The sequence below is a fragment of the Caretta caretta genome, chromosome 1 (genome assembly GCF_965140235.1).
Source record: "Caretta caretta isolate rCarCar2 chromosome 1, rCarCar1.hap1, whole genome shotgun sequence".
Lineage (NCBI taxonomy): Eukaryota > Metazoa > Chordata > Testudines > Cheloniidae > Caretta > Caretta caretta.
The window spans coordinates 125,107,317-125,129,232 of record NC_134206.1 but is presented as its reverse complement, the minus strand read 5'-3'; the positions used below and the strand labels follow the sequence as shown (position 1 = coordinate 125,129,232).

The window sequence follows — 21,916 nt, the reverse complement described above, 5'->3', positions numbered from 1 at the left end:
TCATTCCCATGTCAGGATTGCATCTGTCATGTGTGCTACACTGAATGAAAGGCAGGAGCAGCATGTAGATACAGTGAGGCACCCTGCCCTCTTCCCAGGATGACCTATTGTTTCTACTTCAAACCCTGCTAAACTAGTAGCTGCTGCCACTTGCCTCCGGTTCTCCAGTGCAGTTTAGATATCTCTGAGCCATCCACTGATATGATTTACCAGTCTTAAGAAACTGGTAGAGTCTTCAGTGCAAAAAAGAGTAACACCGACCCAGACAAATTTAGAGAAATCTGACTGGCATATGAAAGTTCTTATTGTGCTGGTATTCATTATAACACCAAAGGTCAACTTGTTAGTAAGCAACTGTTATCAAAATGTAACCAGATATATTTTATAAATGTAATACACTTCAGGAAGTGCAGTTAAGCAGATAACTTCATTTGTAAGATGGTTGAAGGCTCTCAGGGCCCAATTCTGCAGCCTCCCCTCACTTGAGAAGTTTCACTGAAGTCACTGGAACTATTTGAGGGTGAAATTCACTCCTGTGTAGAAGCCCAGAGCATGGCTGATGACCACTCAAAATAGGGCTTAAATGGGATGTGAGCCATGCATAAGCTGTGCTGGCCCTCTGCACAAAGATGAGTTTCTATCCAAGTGAATAAAGGCTGCAGGATTGAGCCTTTAGCCATCAATATCATACATCACAGTACCCCAAAGTATTGCGGGTAGCCAGTATAACTGCTCATCTGTTAGAGTCTAGTGCCTCCTTATGGTGAAATTCCCCATTTGTATGTTAAAAATATGGACTTGAAAATGCTGGTGGTGTTGTGGGTAAAAGTATTTATTATTTTCATTGTAAAATGTGATATAATTAACAATACTGGAACTAAGACCAAACTTTATCTAGAAGAATAAACTTTATACTATATCATTACTATAAACAACATTTATACCTTCTAGATAAAGTTTGGTCTTAGTTCCAATCTTGTTAATTGTCTGGGTTTATTCCCCATGTCCCTCTACAATGGTTAATGTTATATTAGCATTATGGCCTTGGTTTAAAGAGATATTAGGCTGTCACAAAGAGGTAGCAAAGACAGGTAACATTTATAAACTCTAACATGTCCAAAATATAACCACTTTTCACATAATAAATAGGTGGAAAATGGCAGCACTTTGACATTTCAGAAAATTTGCTTGTCATAAAATATCAAAATTGGAAAAAAATGCAAACGTCTAAGACTGAAAAGATCTAATGCATTACTTTTTGCCCTATGGAAATATTTGGATTTGATAAATATCAGCAAAAGCCAAAATTAGTAATGGATTACTAGATGATAAATACACTTGAGAAAGAAAAAACAGGCTTACTGGCAGTACTATTGAGAGGATAAGCTTCCATGAATGTAGGCCTTGATAACAAAGGCAAAAAATTGAGCTATCTTGTTAGAAGTAGACAAGAGCAGTATTTGTTCTCACAAACAAACCCACAACATAATAAATTGATTAGAAGAGAATTACATAACAAATAAAAACCTGGGGGGGGGGGGGGGTGAGTAAACCCAGACACTTTGGTAATATAATTTCAAGGGAGTTTCCCCAATTTAGACTAGCTATGCTGCTTAGACAAGTTTGTATTTGGTGTCTACATAACTGGAAAAAAGAAAAATTGGCAAACACTGAACTTGTCCACCCCTACAAAACATTTACTTTTTTTGTTTCGTTTTGTTTTGTTTAAAACGATTGCAAAAATGTCATACAGGCTGTTCATCTTACTTCCCAGAATATGGCACATTAACTTGACTAGAAATCATAGTATCTATCTTTTTCCATATGTGATACATATATTTTTATCCATTCCTAGAAGACCCGGACTGTCATTTTGGCACTAAACTGCAATGTACCCAGTCTGAGCATAAAGGACTTAAGTTATGGTTCTTGAGGAACTGGTTATTAACAGAATAAGAATGTACGGCTATTTTTTAATCTATAATATTTACAGTATTGCACTTTACTGCACTTAATTGCATTTCACTAAAAGTAATGCTGCATCAGTATTATGCCTTAAAACCATATGTCCATCTTTGTTGTGTGAGTCATTCTTTCTATATCCTGTAAAAGAGCAAGATTTCAATTCAAAGATCCAGACATTAGGGAGAAAAAAATCAGAAAATCGACCTGCTCCTTTATGGCACAATGCATCTCAGCTAATTCAGGTGATTCTGGGTAAAGCAGGTGCATTCATATTGTTCCCATCACTCAAGTCACCACTGATGGTTAGTAAATTCTAGTCTGTCTTTTTTTTCCCCTTCTTTCCAAAAGACTTTTAGCCATTTGAGACACACTTTTTTTTTTGTTATTGCTGCTTTTTTTTTTTTTGAAGAAAAAAAAAACTGCCTCGCCTCAAATCTGAAATTCCACATTTAAATTTAAACCAGTTCTGCAGCAGCAGCTCCTCAGCGATGGAAGATATTCATGGCAGTGAAATAATACTGTTGGCAACAAAGAAATGTCATCTTTAATGGAGACCAGCCCCAAGGATCTTTTTTTTTATTATTATTTTTGCTTGTTTGTTTTGTTTTAATAGATGTTACGATCTTCAAAATGTGTTGAGTTAGACACATGCACATGGGCGCAGAACTGACGGCAGCCGATGACCTCACGTTGACGTGATCACTTTTGCTAGCGTCAAAATCCAAATGTCCCACTGTTCACAGAAGAGCATAATTTAAAGATTTTGTTCCCCACCTACTTTATCCTCCGCAAAGTCTTTGCTTGTGTGTGTGTATATGTGTTTAATCTGATGGCGGTCCGGGATGGTCTCACCCTAGCATTGCATCTGGGGGAGCAGTTTTAACCGTGGAGCGCTAGGTGCCTGAAAAATAAAAAAGAAGGGCAGGCGACTGGGCCCCCGCAGTCCTCAGACGAGCCGGGGGGGACGCGAAGGCTTTGATCGCGAAGGGGGAAGAGAGGAGGAACTGGGGACGTGTGGCGATGGTCTTTAAAAGTACTTGCGGGCCTTCCACAAGCCAGCGAGCCGTGTCCCCCCGCAGGCCTGGGGCGCGCCGAGAGAGAGTCCCGCCGGGGCGGGGCGGAGGGCAAGAGGGAGCGGCGCGGGAGGCCTGGCCCCGCACACACACACACACACACACACACACGCACGCACACGGGCGCGGCACGGCGGAAAGTGTCAGAGCCCCAGCGCCTCGGCATGTTTCCTGGCCTTGAGTCGCAGGTCGGCGATGCTGGAGTTTTTGCTGTTGCTCTTGGCGGCGGCGGCCACCACCGCAGCGGCGGAGGCGGACTCGGCCAGAGAGGCGATGGGGAGTCCGAAGGGCGGCGGGGGGAACATCAGGTAGGGCGCGTGGGCCGCCAGGTGCGGGTGGAGGTGGGGGTGGGCGTGGGCCACGCCTTCCAGCTGCAGCTGCGCTTGGACCTGGGAAAGCAGAGCCAGGGGAGCCGGGTGAGAAGGGGCCGGGCGGTGCGGGCTTTCCACCCGCCGCGGGTCACGAGCTGCCCTCTCCCTCCTCACCCACACCTGGCAGGGGACTAGCCACCTCCCCGGGCAGCGGCCCCGCCCGGCCGCCCCGTCGCAGGCCGCATGCGCCGAGGCGGGGACACGGACTCGGTTGACGAAGCCGAGCCACGTGGCGCCCCGTCACCTCTCCCTCCCCACCGCCCCTGAGCAGAGGTTTCAGTTGGGAGCCATTTATTGGCACTTTACTCGACTGCCTGCCCGCCGATCCGGCCTAGTTTTAGTGCGGTTCCAACTTCGGCTGTCTCCGCAAGGGGGACTGCGCGTTGGCGTCGGAGCCGCTCGCGTGGTTTGGCAGCACAGGATGCGAGCTTGTGGCGAGAAAGCGCAGCAGGGCCCGGCGGGCCGAGGAATTCGAATCGGCGCAGTTCAAGAGGAATACGAGCTCCGCCGCCCTCTGAACAAACTAACGCGTTGGCCTCTTCCCCCCCTGAGCAGCAGCAATTGTGCAGGTTGCTGCGTTCTCAAGGAAAGGACTAGAGCTGCAAGTGGGAAAGAGGGGCTCGGGATTGGAGTCACCGCTTTAACCGCTTGCACGCAGCAGGCGCAGGGAGCATGAATAAAGGAGACAGCTAGGCACTGGTTTGATTTAAACAGGTACTGCAAAGCTGGAGGAGGACTGACTGGTTGATAGTAAACACTCCGCTCAGCACTTATACAGAGAGAATAGAGGCATATTTAGGCCTTCTAATATTTACAAAAATGAGCTGGCCATCGCGTGGGCGCCAACAAGTGCTAAATAGCATTTTTTTTCTAGGGATGTTTATTTATATCTTTCTAAAAACTCTTTAACCTTGTAAAAGGGACCAGTGGCCAGTGTTTACTTTGGCGCTTTTTAGACCTGCACAAACACACTGGATTGACAGAGAGATCTCTGCATCGGGTGTGGGTTTTCTCCCCCAAGATATGTGTTTTTCAAAAATCAATAGCATTAATCTGCCTTTTACCTAGTTTGCTTTTGGGAAACCGATTCCTCAATCGGTTATGTAAAGGCACAAAAAGGAAATGCCACAAGCTGTAGCTTGCACTGTTAAGTGGCATCTGGGCTGGCTTGCCTCTCTTCTCCCTTGTTTCCTGAGTAGTGCCAGCCTAACTCCACTGACTTCAAAGGGGATTGCTCCTGATTTAGGCACATGGAGCAGACTTAGGCCCAATATATATAGAATCATAGAATATCAGGGTTGGAAGGGACCTCAGGAGGTCATATAGTGTAACCCCCTGCTCAAACTGGGACCAATACCCAATTTTTGCCCCAGATCCTTAAATGGCCCCCTCAAGGATTGAACTCACAACCCTGGGTTTAGCAGGCCAATACTCAAACTGCTGAGCTATACCTATCCCATGTAAAGGTGCTGGAACTAGAGGTGTTGAAGTGGTTTCCATTATAGCCAGGGTTTACAGTTTGGTTCAATGGCTCTCAGCACCCACACCATGTAAATTATTCCAGCACCCTGCCCCATGCCTCATCTAAAATATTGCCCCTCCCCCATTGTGAAGAGTCTGGGTGAGAATACACACTGTGTCTTGCACACCACAGTCAGCCATTTATAAAGGAGGTCGATGCTACTCGGCATCTACACTCTGGGGGGGGGGAGGGGCTGCAAATATGTGTCTAAAAGTCTCAGTAACTGACAGGCTCTAGTGAAGCGAAGCTCCCCCTGGCGGTGCGGACAACTTGCCTTCACCTGGAAGCGTGCACATGAGCGCCCAGCCCTTGAACTGGGAGCAAAAGCCAGCGCGTGATCGTCCCCCGTGCCCAGGGAAATGGACGCAGGGAGCGCCAGGAGCATTTTTGTTTCTTGGACTCCCCGTGCTGGAGATTTTTGCAGGGCCGAGGCCAGCTCCGGGCGAGTCACCTTCCCTGGGTTTGGGCTTGGAGAAGGGACAGCTCCTAAGGGGGAGGCTTGTCTTTGCCACGTCCCGGCCCAGCGAGCCGGCTGCTGCACAAGGCACCGGTTTCATCCTTCCGAGGGCGGCCTGCGCCAGTAGCACAGTCCCCGTCTCGCAAAGGAAGAGGCTCCCCACCTTCCCTTCCTGTTGCCCTGGGCTCTGTCCGCATCAGGGGACTGCGAGGGAGGATGCTGGGCAGGGCTGGCCAACCCTTCCCTCTCCTAATGCAAGGGCCGGATCCTGCAACCAAACTCCCCTTGGACTGAGCGCAGGAGACTTGAGCCTCCTGGGAGGGAGGGGGTTGGCTGGGCTGCTGACTCCTTCATTTGCGCATCTGGGCGCCCACAGGGCCAGAGCACACCGGGAAAGGAGGGGCAGACCTACAGCCGCCTGCCTCTGCCTGAGCAGGGGAGGCGAGAGGAGGGGGGTGTTTGGAAAGAGGCCCCTTCTGAAGTTTTACAGCGTGCTTTTAATACGTGCCAACTTCGCTATAAATGGCACTTGTAAACGTGTCCCACTTCCTCCTTTGGCGGTGAAAGGGCAGCAGAGGAAGAGGGCAGGCAGGAGCCTCAGGCATTGGGGCAGGCGTTTAACGGGAAGCAAAACGAACTACCTGTTGGAAAGGCATCCTCAGGGCTCCCATATTCACATAAGGGGCCACTCGGCAGGCGTCTAAATGGCTGGCAGTTCCCAGGATCACACCTGCAAGGAGAGACATGGCACGGTCAGCCCCGTGGGTGGCATTTTCCCTTCTTGCCATTCCCGGCCTTCTTCTCCAGCACTCAGTGACCATCCCACCCATCCACTCCCTGAATCCGGGCTCTCAGACCCACCTTTATGCATCTGATTCTCCTGCTTTCGGCACTTCGCTCTCCTGTTCTGGAACCAGACCTGCAAAAATAAAAACAAAAAGGGGAAGGTAGACAGACAGCTGCTGAGAAGCGGGACTAGCAAGCGGAGGCCAAGCAGTTCGTATAATTTTAATGATGTGTATAAAATAAACACACACACACACACACACAAGGCTACTGAGTGGCCACTGCGCGTTGTGTGAGTGATTATGACTCTCACAGTCCTGTTAGAATGGCTTAGAGAACGTGGGACCGACACCAAACAAACAACCAACATTCGTTCTCCTCCTCTTTTGATTGCCAGTATATCGAGCCTGGCCAGCACATCAAAAGTTACCGTAAAGCCTCTACAATCCTAAAAACAAACATTTCGGAACCGTGGCCCTCTTTCTAAACCCACGCCCCCAGTATTCCCCAGGCTTGCAGGATTCCAGGCTTTCACTCCCTTGTGCCACCCATAGAGGGTGAGCAGTCGCGATTGATAAAGCAAATACCAAAATTGTGTCCCTCACAGATCTCCCTTCATGATGGAGCTATCATCTTTTTCTCCTCATATTTAAGCCAAATCGGTAACATTTTGTCAAACTTCAGTGCTCGATTTCTAGCCCATAAAATCTGTTACCAATCCAAAACTTCAGTTTTATGGGTTTTGAGAGATTTTAAGGTTTCACATAAAATAATAAATCCAGACTTGGGCAAATGGACTGAATTATTCTCCATTACATTAACTTTTTATTTTTGAAAAAATGTTCCTGCTGACGTTTTAATGTTCTTACTTGCAGGCAATAACGGACTCTTTCAGATTTGGGTTTAAGGAATTATTTATACTACCAGCAGGAAAATATCTATAATCCAATAATCCTCATCTAATTCCAGTCATTCTAACTGTTAAACAAATGCAAAAATCCGGTTGTCATTGTTTCTCTTTTACTTCTATTCGAGAGTGTTTCAGACGTTTGAGTTTATTGTTTCCTCTCCTTTCTCAAATGGCTAGTTTAATGAAGTGAGTTGAGTTGATTGTCAGACGCTCAGATTCAAATGTTTTTGCCCAGTTTTATTCTTACACAAAACCTACCAAATGTGCACAAACATTGACTTGTGGTGCTGATAAAATCTTGAAGCTAAGAAGCACCTTCAACCTTTGATGTTCTTACACTTGCCAAGTGATCATACGGTTAATTAATACTAACTGCACTTCCTACATCAAGTTTTCCCTTCAAGCTTTCTTCAGTTGCCTTAATGATGGTCATTTACAACGGAGTAATTAGTGCAAAGAAAGGCTTCCAACGGCATTAATTACCCAGGGTACCTCAGTGATTTTCTTAAGTAGGAATTGGCCTTCTCTACTCTGGAGCGCAATTCTTTCTGCTCAGGGTCGCCAGATGATCGCGTGAATAATAGCGAACCCTCTTCAGCTGAGCAAACCCTGAGCTATGGGTCTAACTGAAAACTGTAACCTGGATTTTTCAAGAGCACGACCTTTCCGTGTACTAATAAAGTATCTGCCTTTCAAACTCACGCCAGCTTGGCTTCGTGTTATTGTCACTCTGCTTTCTTGAACTAATGACTACTGAAAAATTGTATTTTTCAAACCAAAAATATATACCCCAATAATAAACATTTAAAACTTTGTACCAAGCTACTGTCATTTCGGGTGAGGACCTTTGTTGCAGCGACCACAATGCATTTGGTATGGCGGTGATCGTTGCATAAAATCTTGCATAATGACAGGTTTCAGAGTAGCAGCCGTGTTAGTCTGTATCCGCAAAAAGAAAAGGACTTGTGGCACCTTAGAGACTAACAAATTTATTTGAGCATAAGCTTTCCTGAGCTACAGCTCACTTCATCGGATGCATAGAATTCTATGCATCCGATGAAGTGAGCTTTAGCTGACAAAAGCTTATGCTCTAATAAATTTGTTAGTCTCTAAGGTGCCACAAGTCCTCCTTTTCTTTTTGCATAAAATCTGTCTTTTTTTTTTTTTTTTTTTTTTTTGGCGAAGGAGTTTAAATCGTCATGAGGAATTTAAGCAGCGTGTAAACAACTTCCCCTGCAAATCAGAATATCCTTCAAACATAAAAATATATTTAAATCTGCAAAACGAAGTGCCCTTTCCCTTTAGCTATGAAAAATAAGGTTAAGAGGAATAAAAGTGATGAATTAGCCACTGCGTTAAGCGATAATAAATCAGGCTTGGTGTGATTCACGATCAGTTCCAATTAGTCATGAATATGCTAAGTAAAGCACAGTACACTGTTTTAGACAGTTATTTCTTCATTAAGGATCACTCAGTGATTTCTTTCACAAATGCTCTAATCTGATTTCCTTTTGATTTCCATTAGAGACAGTGAATAATGACATTTAATTTAGCCCTGCACCATAAACCCAAAGATATTTGTTGTAATTGAATTACTGCCTGCTCCTCACTATGGTCTCATAACTTTCAATTATAACCCTGACAGCTGGGTGATATGAGTTTCCAGTACAACACTAAAAATAAAAGGTTAATAAGGACTAGCTACCATAGGAGCTTCAATTTATTTACAGCAAATTTCCACACTAAATTGAAACTATATCCTTTAACAACAAGGGACAGGCGGTGCAGAGAGGGATTAGAGAACAGTTCTGAAAGTATTAAAATATCCGTCCTTTTCCTCCTTTCTTTTTTCCTACTCTCTCTTTTTAACTATAGTGAGTCCTGTTTTTTCCTAATTAATTATCTTATTTTCCTTTTTTTACATTACTATTATCAGCCTTCTTCATTCAGTCCTCTTTTTAAAAAATAGAGAAATGAAATTTTGTCTTGCTTATAATTCCCACTTGAATCAATATCACCATTTTTAATTTTTTTATATTTTATTTTTGGTGTGGTATTTCAAGTTCTGCCAGCTCTTGAAGCACCAATTTTGCTGTAACTATGAACATCCTGTTAAGGTGCTGCTACTCAGTAATAAACTACTTGAAAGAAAGAGTGCAGAATTCAATTACAAGTAATTTATTTTTATAGAAACAGTACATCAAGGCCCTGGAAAGATATTACAGAGCCAAAGCAAGAAGATCTGGGAAGATGACATAAGATTTGATGTCCCCTTCAGCAAAAGTTTAATCTTTTCATTAATTTATATGGTGCGGTTAGATCAATCTTCCAGGAGAATGTAGGCCACCAGCCCTTTCAACCCCTGCAATATTCCCCTAGATTAGAAGTCTCCCTTTTTAAGGCATATGATCCACAGGACAAGGTCCCTTCTCCAGCTTGTTTTATACAGAAAGACTCCACAGCTGAGAAAAACTAGCTACACTATTTATTTCGGGAAATGCCTCAAGGAGGCACTTATTTAAAGCTAGATAGACATTTACTGGGATAAGTACTGGAAGGATTTGGAAGGCACAGATTCTTCCTCTTTGCTTTCCAAAGACTAGACGTTTATAATATTTAAGGGGGGGAAACAAAGAGAATCACCCTGCCATCCGAAGCCTAGTGTGTATATTTATTTACATATATAAGCATATATACATGTTATTTTTCTTCAGAGAAATTGATGTGATTAAAAAGTAAAAGGATTTATTTCCTCTGTTAGCCATGTAGAGAATAACAACCTGATAAGAGTTTTTCTTTAAATTTCTTCGCCCTGTGCTCCTGCTCAGGGATCCACAGGTTGATCTTATTAATTCTTTTTTACATGACATCTGCTTTTGGAATGGATTCCCTGTTTATTTCTCTTTTTTTTTTCCTCCCCTTGGCTATCAAGGAGAAAGTTAAAATATTTTTTAATCGATTCGAAGACACAATGAGCAATTCTGCGAGGTTTTGATTGCCACATTTTTGTGGCTATGTCTAAGGATTATGAGACCTTAAAAAAAGGCAGAGAGGGAAAATATACCAGATGGGGTGCAATGAATTCATATGCTTGCTATGCGAATCAGATGGGAGCACCTTTCCCCCGGCTCTAGATAATCCAGTCCCAGAGCACCCAAACCGTCTAGCCTTATCCATGACAATTGTTTTCTGATTTTTTTAAAAAATATCCCCATAAAAGGAGAGCAGGGCGAAAGAAAAAGATGGGGATTAAGGGAGAGGTTATTTAGTGATCAGATGAGTTTGCAAAAGCAATTCATTACGTTATTACTTAGATAATTTCTAAAAACTAAAGGCAACAATGGAGGAGTTTAAGAAATATATTTAGCAGAACAAGTTCACCGGATATACAAACAGCTTCCCACCAGACGTGTCGTTTCTGCTTTCAGCTCTCCTGCTTTGAATGAAACAGGGCACTGTGCTAGAATCCACTGGCAGTCAGGAACTGAGGTGAGGACATTTCCAGGAACATAATGCAAGAGTCTTTCTCTTACCTGAACTCTAGCTTCAGAGAGTCCCAGCCTCTGGCTTAGTTCCTCCCTCATGAAGGCATCTGGATAGTGAGTCTCATCAAAAAGTCTTTCCAGCTCATTCAGCTGCTCTAGTGTGAAATTGGTTCTGCTTCTCCTCTGTTTGAGCTTGGTCTGTCCATCTTCATCTTCTGACTTCACGTCTTCCCTCTTCTCTTTGCACTCGTAGATCCCTGCCGGGGGGTGGGGAGGGAGCGGGGGACACAGAGCTTCGCTTTAGTATCTCACAAAAGTTTCTTTTGCACAGGAGGCTAGTTTTTCTTTTCCTCTCCTCTTCCCCAACCTGATTCTAAACTAGAGGAAAGTGCCATTAAACAGAATCACTCTCATGTTGTCACGCACAGAATTTTTGCTTCGGGGGAAAGGGGCGGTGAAGGGAGGGCAGTTTTTTGTGTCTTTATAGAGAAATATTATTTATTATGTATCCCCATCCCATGGCAACGTACCTCTTCTAGCACTAGCTTCTGTCACCCAACAAGAGCAACAGTGTAGGGAAAGCGTAAGCAATCGATTGGAGCAGAAAATAACACACCATCACAGAGCCATGACAGGGATGTTACCCCAGTGGACTACCGTGGAAGTTATGCCTGAGTGAAGACTGCAGCATCGGGCCCCAAAATTGTGCTGCACTCTAGGGGAATGCTGGGAAATATTTAATCACTGTGTCCGACCATCACTCCTTTTACATATCAGGAGGGTCTGAGCCACTGTTTCACGAACAGCAACGGTATCCGTGCGAGGAAAAAGAAGGGGCTTGGGGGTTTTTTGGTTCGCTGGTGAATTTCGCCATGTGAGGACCATTTAAAAACAAGTCACTAACCAGCACCTATGATGCGTTGGTAACTGCAGTTGAAGAAGGGTCGCAGACGAATGCTGGGAAATCGTTCTGCTAACCCTATGTGGAGCCAGTGGAAAGGGGCGTGGGGAGGGGCAGCTCTGGGTTGCTGTTTTCTTTAGAAGTAAATGCGGTTATGCAGGGCATTGCCTACCGCTGTTGGGGTGAAGGCAAAACATTCGCGTGGTAAGAGAATTTTGTCCATTGTTTAGTTACACGGGCGTGAGCCACTTCGCCAAAAATACCTGGGGAAACTCCAAGCTGTTGGCAGGGGTCGGTCATCTTTCTGTGTCGCTGGAAGAATCCGGCCTTGTTACATCGGGGGGGAGCTCACACACATACACACACACACCCCTCCCATCAAGGAATAACGTGCTTCCTCTCTACCTCCTCACTCCCATCTTGGCCGCCTTTGGGGAAATCGCTAGAAAAGAAGGTGCCAGGGGCGGGGGAGCGTTTCTAACCTGAGACTGATGTCTCCTGTGGAACATCCGTCCACATGGAAACTGGGGCATGTGGAGATTTACACTGAGGAGGGGAAAACATTACAACGAGGCCAAAAACAAACCCCGGCGGTTTTCTCTCTGGCTTGTTTTGGAAAAGGGACCTAGGGCGCAAATCCTCTTTTAATCGTAATAACGAAAATGGCCAAAACCATTTGATCAGCAGAGGGTGTCTATTTTAATCACGCTTGTGCCAGCCAGCTGCATGCCCTCGACCAAATCTGATTGTATAGCCGCGAAAAGGTTACCCAAATTGTTCCACCGCCGCGCGATTTAAGGAGTCCCAGCAAGGTCTTTATTTCCTCCCCCCCCCCCTCCAGTTGTTTCTTTTGTTCTGATCCGCCTCACAGCCAGTGTGGGGCTGGGGGTGAGAATAAATGTACAGAGATAATGTTGAATTCCCCCCCCCGCCCTCCCCCAAAAATCTGGTGACTACTAAATGAAAATATTTGAATGAAGCGGGGTCTGTGCCAGTGGAAATCCAAGGAGAAAAGGCCACCAGAACCCAAATCTTTGTTTTCACTTCTTAACTTAAACTACAACAGTTCACATCACTTCACGGCCCCCTCCTTATAGACTGCTGTTCGATTTCTTAACACTTTCACGTTTGCCTGTCCTTTGCCTAAAACAAGCGTTTGGCCCGCATTCCTCACTGTAATGTATGCGGTTTTCATGAAGCCGTATTTAAACAAGATATTTCTAACTAAATGAATAAACAATGATGAGCCGTGTAGAAAGATAAACTGAGTCTTGTGGTAGATGCATTCTCCGCAGAGAATTAAGCATGCCCACAGTGTATACAAAATATTGGATAGTCATATCGGTGGGATTGGAATAGCATATTGAAATCAGTGAAATTAGATTGAACCTTTACCTGCACTGACGTTGTCACAAACGCCTCATCTTGCACAACTCCGCCCTCTCACCTCCACCCCACCCCTCTATACATAGACGGATTAGATTAGATTAGATAAACACACAGTCTAACATTTATATGCTTAGAATAAAAAAAAAGGGGGGGGAGTTTTGAACAATATCCATGTTTCGTTTTAATAAGGCTTCCTTTTTGAATAATTTCTATAAATGGTGTCCATGCTTTGTAATCTTGATCATTAAAAATAAAAATAACGAAGTGCTAAGTGAGATATACTTCTTCAGAAATACAGGCCTCAAGTACATTATAAGACTTAAAAAAGAATTATTCTCAAAATTATTATATATGGTTTTTTTACTGTGAATTCAAGTGTCTTTCAGTCAGCGTTTCATTAAAGGGTTTTTCAAAAAAGTTGAAAGGTTGGTTGTTGTTCACAAACCAATTAGACGATTTTTATTATAGCCAGGTGTAGCCTAGTTAGTAGCTCCCAGGACAGGTCGACCTGACCAACTTGCCCGGAGACACTTTCTCAGCTTTTTGTTCCCCCCATGATTTGATTCTCTCTTTCTCTGTGTGTGTGTGAATGAAAAAGTACTCATGTTTTAAAATTCGATAGCATCTAGGGACGTAGAGGTGAAACTAGTTTGACAAAGGTGAGATTGCCAGACAGGACTGAATGTCCTGAACCTGATGACAGCATATGTATCCAAGGCTTGGAATGTTTCGCTGTCTCCATGATTATCTGCCCCTTAGAGTACACGCACAGCTATGCTGCTTTATGACTTCTCACTACCCACTTATATACGAAAACAATCTACTGACTGATCTGTGTTCTGCAAGACAAAATTGTCCAAAGGCAGCGCCTTAAGGTCCAGCTTTCTCCCAGAAGAAGCAGCATCCTGATGGCCCGGAAACAGGAAGAACATGTCTTCTGATGCATTAGAACTCCCTGGACAAGATTTCCTCATTTGCCTACCCATGGAACTTCTAACCCCGTACAGAGCATTGTTAAGGCACCTACAATCTGTCCGATTTCCGATTTAAAGGGGGGACTCTAGCTAAAGTAAAGTGGCTACTTCCCCTTTCACTGTTAAACCAAACCTCTCTCTCTACACACACACGCACACGCGCGCACACACAAAGGCATGAAACTGATGAGCGTGTGCTCTCATCGGGACGCATCGGTTTCAATTAACTGAGTTTCACCCCTCATTTCAGGCGAGCGGCAAAGCTGAAGGGCCGCAGTGTGGAAAGAAGGGAGAGGAAGGCTCCCGGCGTGGAGCCGGCTTTGCAGAGGGGGCTCCCGCCTGCACAGTGCTTACCTTCCGAAGTCCTGCCCGTGCTGAACTCTTTCAGTTTGTCCTTGTCACTCTCTACATGGTCTTTGAAAAGATGCACCGGGCAATGGTTGCTGCTCTCAGTAATGTCCTGCAGGTTAGTGTCAGAGTTTCCAAGCTCCCTAGATCGAGCCAACCCACTCTCCAAAACTTCCCTGTACGTGATAGTCTCCTTCTTGCTGCTGCTGCTGCTGCTGCTGCTGCTCTCTTTGCTTTTCTGGTCAAAAGATTTGGATACAAAAGCTGTAAGTTCTTCCATGGCTGCCCGGCGATTTTATCCACAGAGATCCACTTGTTTTCAGCAGGAGATCTGGCCGTCTTCTGCACGCTTTTTTTGCACGTAGAAGATGGGCTGTATAGGGTTAGATCACTCCTGCTGTTATTTATGCCTTTCAATTTGAGATCACACTATTTATACATGGCTACCTCAGCCCAACCCCCAGCTTTCCCTGTCTCCAGCAATTACTGACTGCTCCATAGTCGCAGGCGGACTCCTAGCAGCTATCTCCCCCACCTCAGTCCAGCAATTGGCTTTCTTTTCATTTCATCACTGTTTGGCATCTTTGCACCTTGATTTAGGGAGGCAAAGAGCACAAGCAACTAGAGAGAGAGAGAGAGAAATAAAAGGGGGGAAAGAGAAAACACAAAAACAGGTATCTGCATTCTGTAAATGGGTTGCAGAAATGAAAGTCAAGGAAGACTTTATTGATTGTAAGGACATCCTAAGCTTACCAACACTGTGAGTAAAAACGGACCTAGCTAATCAAATAAATCTGTTCTTGCAATTAAATGCATAGATATCAATGGGAAAAGAAAATGACCGTGCAATAAAAAGGTAATTAATACAAGCTGGATATGTGCATTTGCTGTAATATTTATGCTTCTACATGATGGCGATTTTCTGTTTTAATTAAAAATTGTCAAATTATTCAGTGAACAAAAATGTTGTTTTAAAGTGTTGTCTATTACGGAGAAAAACATTTATTGCAGTGAAGCCGGTTGTTGTAAATCTCTGAGGTCCTTATCAGTTTTTGCCTATAGGTACAGGCACGTCCAGTGTGTAAACATTACAGGATCTGTTTTCTGGCTAATGCTATTATGTTGCCCGAAGATGTTGTCCGGGAATTTAAGATCTAAAAATGTCTAATTTTTGTATAATGCAAACCTGTCCTGGTGAGTGGTACTGAAGGATGATTTGTTAGCAGGAGTGGTCCTGTTCGTACACATCAAATAGAATATTAGATTGGTCTACATTTTTAAAGCTAAACGACTATTGTCATATTTAAGATGGAGCTGTCACTAATTTTTCCATCTTATTCATGGTGGGCGGTTATTTTTGTTGTGCACCATGTCATAATTACCACCCTGTAAGTTGGAATGACTGCCTGAATGTAATGTCCAGATAATAGCAGTGACATTTCTAACTCCTCTCTGCACAATTCAATCGGAATATAAAGCTGACCTTTCCCCCTCCCTCACCCCCCCTTTGGACTTAACACAAAGGATTTGGCATTTGTGGGAATTTCTGGTTACCACTGGCGTTCATTTTGCATTTTCTTGTGTCAGGTCCTCATCGCGAGCATTAGTTAATCAACCCACATCATCATGCCCACTCTCTGCTCTGAATTTTATCCAAATGAGATCTCCTTGTGTGAGTCAGGGTCCATTGTTTGCATTCCAGGAAAGTGTGTGATTGCTCTGAAAATTAACAGAGCATTAAAACAATAGAAATGTATTTAATTAATCCAGGGGTGCACGCCTCCCCCTCCCCCCCGACACCGGAGTTAACACCTCCGCAGGAGGAGAAAAGAACATCGAGGAAACAATTAATAAAGCACTTTAAAAAAAATCGATTCCCCCTGTGTGATTTTAAAATGATTATCAAGGGGACAAGGATTGATCGTTTGATCTTGGCACTACCGATATCCCTGACATTGATTTTATTGTTGCTTCTCAGCAGCCTCCTACCTATAGAGTTCATTTAACCAGCGAGGGAGCCAACAGAAGCCTTAGAATTTAACAAACAGATCTTGTCTTCGCACGAGCCAATCAGATCCAAGTTCCTAATATATATTACACGCAACCCTATCAATAATAAATGGAAATTACCTATTTATGGATAAAAAGATATAGTCAAAATATGTTGATTAGATAATATAATATTATCATATATTATAGATAATATACGTGTGTGTGTCATATATACATATATGTTGCTAACATATATAGACCCACATTTCTTTTAGATTAGGTTTGTAGTAAAACACACACAAGCACCTATTCGATTAGATTTTTCAAAGTTAAACTCTTCTTTATAGAAAAGGAAGGATTTGGCAAGGATGATCTTAGAATCCAGTTTCCACGTGTCTTACTCACTCCCTAGGTCGTGAGCCATATGAACTTTCCTGAGCTGCAATTTTGTACATCAATGAAACTCTCCAAACCCCTCGACTCCTTCATTATGGATTCCCCTCCGCATTAACAGACAATTTGTCTCTCACTGTCTCTCAAATTAAGGGTAAATAGTTGGGGTAAATATTTGTTTCCACACTCTCCTTCCAGTTTGAACGTCGGTGTTTCATAGCCCTCTTCTCCCATACTTCTAGCTTAGTTACATGATCTCGGATAGTTTGCAATAATCCCCCCTCTAGCCCTATTTTGACCCTCGTGTTCTGTTTTCTTCCCCTGGCTCTGAAGGGAAGCACGACTTCCCAAGATAGTAACCCCCCACCAGTTCTCCCAACCCGCCAGGTCCTTAGTTTGCCCCGTCCTTTACTGGGCAAGTGGCCCGGAGTTTGCTTCGGGCACCTTCACAGAAATGCGGATCTGGATGTGGAGTCAGTCCTACCACAGCCAGATCCTCAGTCCCAAGAACTCGGCAGTTTTCTATCAGAGCCCTTCTGACATACACCGGAGGGAGACAGTCCATATTGGTCCCAGTGACACGTTTTATGAGCTTCCCATGGAACACATAGTTCCGCCTATTTGCCCCACAGATTTTGACTTTGTACAGTATGTGATACATTAGGTAATTAAAAATCTGCATGCGATAAACATGCGCCATTATTTCACTGGGCTACTTAAAGTTAGTTTAACTGTTTGACCCAGTATTGGCCGAGAGGAACTTTCATCATACAGCTTGGGAGTTTGCTAGTCTTTCTGAACGTGTGGACTTTCTCAGAGTTAGGGAAGTCGACGCGTTTGACTTTTAATGGGGAAGCGCCAAATATTCTGTGCATTGCTCCCACACAACATCCTAGTCCCCCAGACAGCGGCTTTGGAGAAACATTGGCATATAGGCCTGTTGCGAAAGAGCTAATCTCCTATCCGAGACATGTTTTGCTGTGTAACCCTCTACGCTCGCCAGGGGTACCTAAACACACTCGGTAGGTGCTCGCCCGCACGATCCTGTTCTGACAGACTGCACATTATCTTGAGAGCATAATACCCTCTCAAATTGTTAACTGCTCGTCAAATTCAAATCTTAATGCTGATTTACCAATAAAAAGTGGGGGACATTCTTTCGCCAAAAAATTAATCACTTCCAATGGAGTTCAGAATAACAAAAGAGGCGAAACTTTGACTCCGTCACAAACTTTTAAATCGCTGCAAATTCAGAAAGAGAGAGATTTTACTGCCACACAAACCCTTTTGCCTTCTCAGGCACTAAACTCCCTAGAACGGCCTCGAAACAAAAGGATCTAAATACCGTTTTAACTTTAAATCAGCGTTTTGAAACTGACCTGAAAACTCTGCCTACAAAGTTGTGATTTCTGGATGTCTTGGTGCCTTGGTGACTGGAATCCCAGGACTTCCGTCTCACAAAGCACAAAGGAGGGCAAATCTAAAGCACCAATGCGTTGCACCCCCTGATTTAAGCTTTGACCGAAAGACCAGCAGAAACAGGGAATTGTCAGGTGATAAACTGGACATTTAGAAAAAAAATCTTTGTTCAACACGGCTTTTTCAGTCACTTCGGAGCATTGCCCCAAATCACCTGCACAGAGCAGTCCCTTTAACCACACCCCCCACCTCAACCTCTGGGTTAAAGGAGTGAGTCATCTATCTCCTCTGAGCCAGGGTGGGATAACTATGAAATGAGACGGCTAGCCATGCTCTGATTCCTGTGTAAACGGGACCTCACTTCATGGGGATCTCGCTTTCCTCTCCCTCCCCCTCTCCATTAGACATCTCTCTCTCTCTCTCTCTCTCTCTCTCTCTCTCCAGAAGTGGTTAAATAAATACTAAACTATTCTCTCTTGCATTCGCACACGTTCACGCTTAATAACTTTTTTTTTAATTCTTCCCCCCCACCCCCACTTACTCGGCCTTTCAGCCTCACCTCAAGAGGCCAGCGCGAGCGAACGCAACTCCTTTAGGTTTGGGACTTGGTCCTGTACCCAGGAGATCTCACCTCCTTCAAAACAACCCGACCCCCCCCCCCCCCCACGCCTACCCTATTCAGAGGCATCAAACAATTAAGGAAGAACGTTAGCTCAGGACAATGACAGTCGTTGGGGTTTCTTTGGATCAGGGCAGCTCGGTCAGAGGAGTACATCCCTTGGCGAACAACAACGTCGAAGGGGACAACTAGGAGGACAAATGTCTCATGATTATTGACACAGGCTCCTCAGTGATTGCAGGCGGTCACTATTTTTTTTAATAAAAAGGCATTGTACTAGAAAAGTGCCTGTCCTCATCACTGTACTGATCCTGAACACTGAAAGTAATGCTTGTCTATTGTGAACAAGAGCAAGAGAGAGAGAGAGAGAGCATATGTTAATTACACAGGCATACATACGTGAAAATATATACATATACATATACATATCTAAGTTGTATTTTATGTGTGTGTACATATATATTGCTGTTAGTTACATGACACACACTGGAATATACTGGATAGGAATACATATAAACAACGTAGTTTGTGCATAAAATGCAGCATTGTTAGACAACAGCTTCTGACGAGGTATCACAGACGAGCATTTATTTAGCATAATATCTCTCTCTCTATATGTTATTTTTTCTCTGCTTGCAGAGGGACCTCACGATCATCCAGCAGTTTCCTTTAAGTAAATCAGGAAAATAATCATGAACGAATAGTTCATAGGTTTAAGTATTTCCAAGGCAAAGTGTGTCTGCTATTGAATTTAATATTTACAAGGGACATTACCATTTTCAGTACCCTTTTTATGACTTTTAGTGAAACTGTTTTCAGGTCCCTTCCAGTCCCATAATTCTATGATTTCTGGTCAAAAGGAAGTAAATAGCCAAAAACTATTTTATCTGTTTAATCAACACTTTAATTAGCCCTTAAATGAAGCTCAAGATTTTGCACAGCAGCTCCTGAGTTCTCTGTATGCTCATCTCTCTCTCTCTCGATTAATTCAGAGACTGTAATCATAGGCATTATACATCAAACCTTTCTCCTCATTCTACAGATTCCTGTAGATTTTTATTGGTTTACATGAAAGCAAGTAAACATATTTCAGAGGATGCCCTTCAATCTGGCTCCCTTTTCACAGCACATAATTCCAAGGACAATTTGTTTTGATAATAAGAATGGATGCAGTGTTAATGGTTTTCAATTTGTGTTTTTTTAAAAAAGCATTAAATATTTATAAGTATCGATCGAGGGTTTCAGGATTTTACAGACTTCTTTAACACATTTCATAGATGGGATTTTTTTTTTTAATTTAGAAACCTGCGTCGTATTCTCTTTTATGCTTTTTATTGATTTAAGCAACATCCGTGTCTCCAATGAGGGGCTAATAGATTTTCATTAAAATAGGCTCTCTTAATTCTGATTGTGAATGGATATGATTGATCCACCCAGCACACTACACATCTATTATATTAATAAAGGACATTATTATGGCAGGCTTGCATTTCCTTCATTAAGGCACTTTTTCCCCCCCTCCGCAACCTTAAAGATTTATTTGGGGAGCATAAAATGGCCCACAGGAGGGAAATGCATTGGGATGAATACATTTTTATATTAGAACATTTTTGGTTGATAGCTTCAGTGAAAATACTTTAAAAAAAACCCTGCAATCCACTGTGGCTACATATGGTGAAAATTAAACTGTTTCCTAGCAAATCTAATCTTAAAACATTTATGTTGAGCTTTATTTTTAGAAAAACATTTTTAAAGAGAGAGCAAAACATTTTAGATGAAAAGCAAAATAAATAATATTTTAAAGGCTACCGTTTAAACTAATAGGTTACTTTTCAGAATGAGCCTGCTTGTATGAACTCTCCTACTTGATGAATATATTAAGAAGCTCTGCAGACAGCAGTTTAGACAGTAATTAATAGAGAGTGACATTAACGTTTAGGGCTTAATTTTGTCTTTATTCCGATTTCTAAAATGGTAGCAAAAGAAAGAAGAATTAATCCAACACAAAAAATAACAGCGAGAATCACACAATCTCCCTCCTCTGTTATGGGCTCATTTTCTGGATATGTTCATTATTCATATCGTCTTTAAAAGGAAGCGAGGTATGTTCAAATCCATCCTTTTTGATAGCTCTGCAAAATAAAATACAGTCACCAATGTGTGTAATTCATTGTAGTAGACTAGACCAAATCCTGCTCGCCTAGCTAAAGAGTCTAAACTGCAGCGGGACTAACTCGAACAGGATTTGGCACAAGGACTGGCATAAAAACAATATCAAAAAGTTCTGGGCTGCAAAGTTTGTACTGATTTAGCAACACACCACACAGAGAGAGATTTGTTTGACTTCTCCAGTAATATGCTGTAATGTTGAACTCTGTAATAATGATTAATAAGTCAAAAGGGCATATATCTCTTGTATGGTATGCAGCTCTCAAGGGAATATTATGTGTATGTCTTTAAAACGCAGTAGAAATATTTACAGACGTGTGGAGTTAGCAACAGCACACAAAAAGAAAAATCACGAATATTTCAGTGACCTATTACATTTTTTTCAATTATTTCCCAATGAGTATTTCAATGAACTGTTACATTTTCCCAATTCACAGGGAAGATTTATGGGATTATTAAGGTTTCTAGTGGAAATATTATACAGTGGAAGTTTATCGTCTCTCAGGGATTGTACACCATTTGATATCAATTTCCAGATGTTATGATCTTTTTTTAAAAAAAATAATTGAGTATATTAACTTCTTTCCTATACAAGAAAAGGTATGTAGTTATTTTTCTGTCAAGGACACAACTATCTTTCTTCTTCGTCTTCTTCCTCTTCTTCTTCTTCCTCCTCCTTTCTTTGGTGGAGTGAAATTATTGAAACATTAGAGAAAAGTTAAATCAGATAATGATTTAATACCCAAGGGAAGGAATAATTCATTTATGGATTAATTACAAACATAAGCCTATGGATTTATCTGTATTTTTCTATACTATCACATTTGGAAGATACAGTATAAGATTACATGTCTGTAGATTTCCTTATCGAGAGGTGTGTGTATATATAAATATGTGCATACAGAGAGATGGACAAAGGTGTACTCAGCTTTGCTAATTAATTACACTTTAACTTTCCGCTTTAGCGGCGTGCCAGCAAAAAGTATCACTGGGTGGGTGGAGGGCAATTTTTTCCACCCGATTTTGAATCTAAATGCTACCATCGCCTGAACTAGGTCCCTGTTCCACCCAGAATAAGGAGGCCAAAGAGTTCGCACCGAGCAGAGGCAAACAGGGCTGCAACGAGGGCTGCCTGCCCCACTC

The 21,916-nt window shown here is 42.9% G+C and overlaps 1 protein-coding gene and 1 long non-coding RNA gene across 3 annotated transcripts in view; one reads left to right on the top strand and one right to left on the bottom strand.

The window, feature by feature from the left end:
- Positions 1-1,228: 1,228 nt before the first annotated feature.
- On the bottom strand, positions 1,229-14,663 carry SHOX (SHOX homeobox). Of its 2 annotated transcripts, none has more exons than XM_048859578.2 (5): positions 14,188-14,663; positions 10,618-10,826; positions 6,250-6,307; positions 6,027-6,118; positions 1,229-3,427 (listed from the first exon to the last, which is right to left on the bottom strand). In XM_048859578.2, the coding sequence occupies exons 1-5, from the start codon at positions 14,459-14,461 to the stop codon at positions 3,182-3,184; spliced, it is 879 nt and encodes a 292-aa protein (XP_048715535.1). In that variant the 5' UTR covers positions 14,462-14,663; the 3' UTR covers positions 1,229-3,181. The 2 variants fall into 2 exon arrangements, with proteins under 2 accessions (XP_048715535.1, XP_048715541.1); XM_048859584.2 differs by having other exon boundaries at positions 6,030-6,118.
- Positions 14,664-14,729: 66 nt separating this feature from the next.
- LOC125640707 (uncharacterized) overlaps positions 14,730-21,916 on the top strand; it is a 62,448-nt gene continuing 55,261 nt past the window's right edge. The window contains exon 1 of the long non-coding RNA XR_007357865.2: positions 14,730-15,037. This is a non-coding gene — a long non-coding RNA (uncharacterized LOC125640707). The remainder of the gene's footprint in view (positions 15,038-21,916) is intronic.

What these genes read in the sequence shown, in the direction of transcription:
- SHOX (XM_048859578.2), bottom strand. Translation starts at nt 14,461, where the DNA reads ATGGAAGAACTTACAGCTTTTGTATCCAAATCTTTTGACCAGAAAAGC. An exon ending in CACGGGCAGGACTTCGGAAG is followed by an intron (nt 10,827 to 14,187) that starts GTAAGCACTGTG and finishes ACCCCCCGGCAG; the next exon opens with GGATCTACGAGTGCAAAGAG. An exon ending in GGATGCCTTTCCAACAGGTA is followed by an intron (nt 3,428 to 6,026) that starts GTTCGTTTTGCT and finishes CTGCTTTCCCAG; the next exon opens with GTCCAAGCGCAGCTGCAGCT.